The 7,162-nt window shown below is 35.6% G+C and overlaps 1 protein-coding gene across 10 annotated transcripts in view; it reads right to left on the reverse strand.

Moving 5' to 3' along the window:
- Positions 1-7,162, reverse strand: part of mmy (UDP-N-acetylglucosamine pyrophosphorylase mmy) — a 188,820-nt gene that overhangs the window by 22,121 nt on the left and 159,537 nt on the right. For all 10 annotated transcript variants that reach the window (XM_068376766.1, XM_068376764.1, XM_068376765.1 and 7 more), the window contains one exon: positions 3,153-3,276. In XM_068376766.1, the coding sequence (XP_068232867.1) occupies positions 3,153-3,271 (119 nt within the window). In that variant the 5' untranslated portion in view covers positions 3,272-3,276. The remainder of the gene's footprint in view (positions 1-3,152; positions 3,277-7,162) is intronic.

Raw genomic sequence — 7,162 nt, forward strand, 5'->3', positions numbered from 1 at the left:
AAAAGATGTGAAAAGTCTACCAAAGCGGAATGGTGCAGAGAAGTTTAAAAAAGCTGCAAAAAATATTCGGTAAATATATACTTCATAATTTCATTTATAGGAAATTTTAAATTAACATCAAGTAGTCAGCAGTGCATAAATTTGATAGGCTATCAATTAGCTCATATGACAGGATGCGACTCAAAACACCTGAGTTGAAATGAACTGATAAAGAGGACAAATAGGTAAATGAAAAGTTGAAATTCTCACAAAGTGCCATTGAAAAACTGGTTATGGATGACAGAGAAATTAATATTTCCAACAACAACAGAGCCTGAAAACCGACTATGAGTGCCACCTGCAAAGAAAAACTAGTTATGAATGATACCGTAAATCAAAACTGGTTAATAGTTGACACAACGCAAGTGAGAAACTAGTTACAAATGACATAGAATAAAATAAAAACTTGTAATAGATGACAGAGAGTAAATGAAAAATGGTGACGATAACAGAGTTAATGAAAAAATGAGCAATGCTGACAGAGAATGAAAGGTTCATAGTGTCGGAGGTTCAAAAGAAAGACTACCATTAAGGCAGCAACAAGTTGCAAAATATTCATGAGAAGTAATGCAATAAGTGAGCAAACCAAACAGCTGCAATATTACGACCTCTCAACAAGAGATATGAAAGATAACACTGATGTTAACAGAAAGATTAAGGAAAAGACAACACTGTCAAACGATAAGGGCCAGAATTCCACTTTTGAAATGGTTAAATAAAAGCAAATGGTTGCCTGCAGAAACTCTTTATAAAAAGAGATAACATGATGGTGAATAAAATAAAAGAAGAACACGGAGAATGAACGGGGAGGTGTAACTGCCGACATAAGAGAAACCAAGATAATCAGGAATAATGGCGATATTTTATTATGAGGCATTGGATTTCCATAGCAGGATGAACTTAGGCATCAATGAAGACATTAAGGTCATTCTATGAAAATGATGAACAGAAAGGAAAACAATAACAAAAAAGATGACAATAAAAAGGAGGGACAAAGGCATAGGAAAAGTCCCGGAAGAAAATGACCCTATCAAAGGGAGTAGACAGACAATGCAAATGAAAAGACGAGGAAGTAAAGATGGTAATAAGCTAAGGCAATAAAGTTCAAATAAAATAAATAAAGGAAATGTGGAATATGATAAAAATTGTGAAAAATTCGGTAATTTAATGAGAAAGGGGACTACGGTTAAAAATAAACCATGGACGATGCTAAGAATGAAAATAATTTATAAATTCTCAAGGATTTAAACAACCTATTGAAAGAAATGTACCGATTTATCAAAAACGCAGGTAAAAATGCAATCAAACGGTAGAAAGACATTACTGGTAAGACTTGAAAATAAGAGAAAAATAATAAAATAAAAGCCCCGATTAGTCTGAAAAGGGAGATGAACAGGAATGTAATAAAGGAGATGGGATAAATGTAAAAAAAAAAATGACAAAAATACCTGCATATTAGAATGGAAGTTAAACCAGAAGCTCACAAAACAGGCATTATTAATAGCGGTTGGGTAAAAGTACATAAGGCAGCTATAACCGTAAAGAAAAGGTTAAAGAGGACGAAAAGTTAAATTGTGCTGATAATGAAAACGGTAAACTGGAATGCAACTTGACTTCAGGTAAATATTCTGGCATCGGTATCCTATTTTGAAAGTTCTCTTATTCAACCGAAATCAAAGAAATCTCAAATGGAGGGTAAACACTTTGGCCAGAGCAATGGAAACCGGTCATGTTAAAGGATTTATTTAATGTTGATAAATCTGTTTTCTATAATAAAATATATCAAATCTATTGGAATTTAATCCTGTCACATTATCCTTTCAACACTTTTCTTCTTTATACATACCGTATATTATTATATATCTTTAGTATATAAAACATGGCACATTTCATTTTCAAAACTAAGATGTTAACACGGATGGTAAAATGTGGGATTTGACTTTGACACTAGGAAAAAAAATTGCTGCAAACGAAGAAAGGTAATCAAGAAGGCAAATTCAGAAAAAAAATGTAATTATGATAACGAATCACTTAAAAGTAATCACGATAAAAGGTAACTTCGCGATAATGCTGACCCACGAAAATAAATTAATGTTGATCCTGCTAGAAAGAGGTAAAGTCATTATGATGTTAATACTGCTCGTGAGGAAAGACACTAAGAAACAAACCAAATATTAAATACATGTCGCTAAAGATATACAGGTTCTTCGCACGGGGAAATAGAACAGTCGTAAAATCTTTAGAACAGTTGGCGAGGGAAAGGTAAAACGAAGCAGCTGACGTTGAGGTAACAAGTGATGTTTACAGATTAAAGGAAAATGATGTTTATGACCAGGGAAAACTAAAAAGAAGTAGCGACAATTACTAGAAAAGAGGAATTGTGAGAATGGTTTTGAAGAGCAATGCGATCACCTATAACAATAGAAGGAAAAGTAATATAAACTACAATAGATGAAAACACATGGGAAAGGCGACTGACGGATATGAAACGTCAAATTATATTATTATGATCACAATGCACATATGATGTTAAATGAGATGAAGGAAAATCTATTAGTGATGATACAAAAATTAAAAAGAGAAGGAAATATTCACGCCAATAAGACAAAGGGACGAGAGCTTTAAGTATTAATAATGGAAAGATAATATTAATCATGGCGGATATTTAAGGTGCGAGTGCACCAAGAGGTGGCGAGGATGAAATGAAACAAAAAGGGATCGTTACTAATATTAGGTTCCTTTTCATATCTATAGAAAAAAAAATAGACTGAATGAAAATAAATTATATAAATAGATAAATTGCCTTGCACAGGTTATATGCAAACAATTTTCCTCATTTGCATTCAATACCTGAACCAACTTTCTATAAAGAGGAGTTCATCCAATAATACGATTTAAACTTGATCTTGTGCTTCAATAGACAAAGTCTATATAAAAAAATTATAACAATACATATCTATCTATCTATATATATATATATATATATATATATATATATATATATATATATATATATATATATATATATATATATGAGTGTGTATGTGTGTACAAACAACACACCCATGAGTCTATCCTTGTATAAGGAACTGCGAGCACAAAAAGATTCTTACTCATTAAGTTCAGTGAAGAGAGCTTTCTTCTGGCCCTCGGTGAGCACATCCCAGAACTGCAACAAATGCTCCTGGCCGTGGGCAGCCAAACGAGAGCGAAGACCAGATACGTCCATCATGGTGGCTGAAACGGACAACGAAAATTAAGTTAGTTATAGACAAGAATAAAGTAAAATATATGAATTCTTTCGTGATAAAACCAGCTACACATATTTACACAGGTATATTCTATAGGTGAGATTTATTTTGTTCTGGAAAGCAGGTAAAATGGGGCGTAACTATAAGAGTATTTTGAGATTTTCATCTTGTGGGACTCATCCCTGATACATTCTTCTAAGACTTAGACAAATATACAATTGAATATGTGTTACATCCACACACCCACCAACGCACACACACACTCACTCACTCACTCACTCACTCACTCACATACATACAATATATATATATATATATATATATATATATATATATATATGTGTGTGTGTGTGTGTGTGTGTGTGTGTGTGTGTGTGTAGATATATTATTTTCATGAATAACGTTAGTCAAAATGAAAACAGTTTATAGACAATTTTCTTCATATTTGATCGAAAGCGGTCAAATTAAAAGGATGTGAAAAGTATTCATTAAGACTCCAATGTGACTTAATGCACAGCACATAAAAAGAAAACATACATCGTTACAGGGAGATCACCCATGATTACCGCAACCTCTACAGTATACTTGAGGAGATATCACTATAAATCTTTGAAGAAGCTGAAAAGTTTGAAGCATAGTCATAAATTGTGTAAATAAAACCGAAACTCCGATGAATAAGTGTTCGTCAGTCGCTCAAGCCTCGAAAGACGGTGTTAGATATTCCTCTAAGAGTTAGACCTAGAGCTAGACGCACCGGAGAAGGGGAGAGGACTACGGCGGACGCGAATGCTCTATGGGAAGGCCCAGCCAGGTCACGCATACAGGAAAGTAGTTAATGGAGAAGGGGAAGGAAGAGGAAGGCGATGGTGGTGACCTTGCCATCTTCAGATGAAAGTGAGTCTACCGCTCCTGCTTAACCGTTACATGTGGGTCATGCAGCTCCCCTGGGCTACGACGGCCCGCCTACGCTCTCATCTTGCGGTGCCTCAAAGGACTTGACATGAATGCATAGCAATGTCATTCAGAATGAGGAATACGAACACTGAAAAGGCTAATCAAAAATACAAAGTGATATATCAACAAGACACAAATTTATGATGAGCACGATTTCGAAATATCTCTCTTGTTCACTGAAGCAGCGAAAAGCGGACTAGTTTTGGCTGAAGTCTTGTGGCTAATGTCCAATTACTCTTCCATAAGAGTTATTTGGGCCAAAGAGCTCTCTATACGAGTTTAGTTCTTGTGGCAATCAGGGCACTGGATATATATATATATATATATATATATATATATATATATATATATATATATATATATATATATATATATATATGCGTGTCCGCTAAAAAGCTGATGCACAGCATACATATAAACGTAAATTTTATTTATATACTTTCCCTAAGAAGTAAAAGAATGGCCTGATAAATGCAGGATACGAGAGAGAGAGAGAGAGAGAGAGAGAGAGAGAGAGAGAGAGAGAGAGAGAGAGAGAGAGAGAGAGAGAGAGAATAATCCAGGCCACTGAATTTTACACACAAATAAAGGCGGAATTTTGTTTCAAAATCGCACGTGGCTGACAGTTCGCAATTGGTCTCTTTGGAACACACCCATTACGTCAGTTATTTTGAGACAACTTTCACATCTCACGTTACTTGTCAACCTTTCTCAACTAAGATTATGCCATGCGAGGTCACGTGTTGACTGCACTCACATACACACACACACTCACACACATATATATATATATATATATATATATATATATATATATATATATATATATATATATATATATATATATATAACAAATCTGCAGTCATCCGGAATACGGTTTTCTTTTCAAATATCCATTGAAATGTCATGCCTATGAAATAAACGGCATCAATCATACACTTGAGCACAAGCAAGGATCATTACTATACCGAGTTACACAGTCACAAACGCAGTGACTTCTTTGTAACAGGGTCAAGTTGTTACTAAACAATATCAACGGCAAGTTGTACAAATCCGTGAAATTATCGAATAACATTTATAGGAAAAGTTGGGTTTCATCTATTTTCGTAATTTAACAACCCAGAGAGAGAGAGAGAGAGAGAGAGAGAGAGAGAGAGAGAGAGAGAGAGATTCCTTACAGGCTAACAACAGTTCTACGGATACAAATTCGTCTGTTACACTCACCACATGTACACACCACCAGTTTTGTTCACATTTCTACTGAAACAACTGACATGCCCTGGCAAAGTAGGCCATATCATTGGGACGGTTGAGGGGTGAACAAGGATATTATAAGTCTAATCATCCCCACCTTGAACTTTAAGCTGTTTCAAATGGCACTTGACCCTGGTTGGAGAACACCTTTTTATCCCCTTTTTTACTCGCCCAATATGGACTTCCTGACCTAAAGTCTAATTTTTTTTTCAGCAACCCTGAGCTCCTTCGGCCATCCAGAATTAAATAGATAAAAAACATTCTTTACTCATCTGAAATATAAACGATGATCTGAAATGCTCTCTGATCCCACAAACCATTACGCGTTTGTTTACTTCCCTCGTCTTTCACGTCGATCGAGCGGCGAAATGGTTGGAGTCTAGAACATCGTAGAACTTTGTGAAAGTGTATTTATCTCCAATATACGCAAAGCTAAGAAGCATCGGTAAGGAATGGAACGCAATGAATAAGTACTATCTACTAAAGTCCAGAGAGAGAGAGAGAGAGAGAGAGAGAGAGAGAGAGAGAGAGAGGAAACTGTAAAAAAAATGCACCAGGTTCCTCTTATTTCTGTAAGTTATAAATATAGATAATTAGTCAAAATTATAGCTTCAAACGTAAAATGATCATCGAGTACCAGGTAAGGAAAGTAAAGTAAAAACTAAAATGTTCTCCCAATACTTTAATTATCCTAGTCATTTTCTGTTACGCCACAATGGCAGTCAAGATTGACATCATTATTCTAAGTAAGGTATCCCAATCACTCATTCTTTTAAATCTTTACATTCTTTTTGTCTAACCCCATTAATTCATCCTCGTCCATGACATAAGAATTAAATCATCGTTGTTGTTTTTGCTTCATAGAGATAATTTGTTAATCCCAGTTTCTTCGACTGAGAAATCGTCTCTCACATATTTCAAGTCTTCCTTTGAGAACCCAAAGAAGAGAATGAGAAGCTTCTTTCCCCCGTCCAATGGCGGAGACACAATACTGGGTACCTTGGACGCCGAACATGTCCAAATACCGCAAGGGTCAATAACGTCATGTAGTCGAATGCCACACACAGCCTTCGGCTTATTCGGGCTACCAGCAAGCGCACTCGCGCGCCCAGGCAGATTTCTCAGGGGCAATGGCGTCAGGGTCAATTCACGTCTCGCCGGACATTCCATTTCAAAATAGAATTCGGTGCTTCAAGTACACACACCTTGCTAAGGAATGGCTGAATGTGAGTGCTTTTTATATTGAAATTTAAAATTCATGTTGAGGAGCAAAAGCACATCTTACGGAGACAGGTAAATATCATTAAGTTTGATACTAAATATATAGAAAAATACGCAAGACGTGGTACTTTAACACCAATGACATGCAACAGAGAGAGAGAGAGAGAGAGAGAGAGAGAGAGAGAGAGAGAGTATAATAGCGCAAATTGGAATAACCTCATTCACACCTATCACCGAACACGTATTCATCTGAAACAGCAGCAATACCATCACAACAGATGATCTTGGCTGTAATTTGTCTCTCGGTGCTCAAATAAATATTGTAGTAAGAATCGCTGGATATCAAATTAGAAACATTGTTTTTATAAAGAATCCTCTGGATGAATATTCTGTAAAGAAACTTGTGATTTGCTGTGCTATTACCGGGACTGACTATTGCTACT

The sequence above is a fragment of the Palaemon carinicauda genome, chromosome 7, assembly GCF_036898095.1.
Source record: "Palaemon carinicauda isolate YSFRI2023 chromosome 7, ASM3689809v2, whole genome shotgun sequence".
NCBI classification, from domain to species: domain Eukaryota; kingdom Metazoa; phylum Arthropoda; class Malacostraca; order Decapoda; family Palaemonidae; genus Palaemon; species Palaemon carinicauda.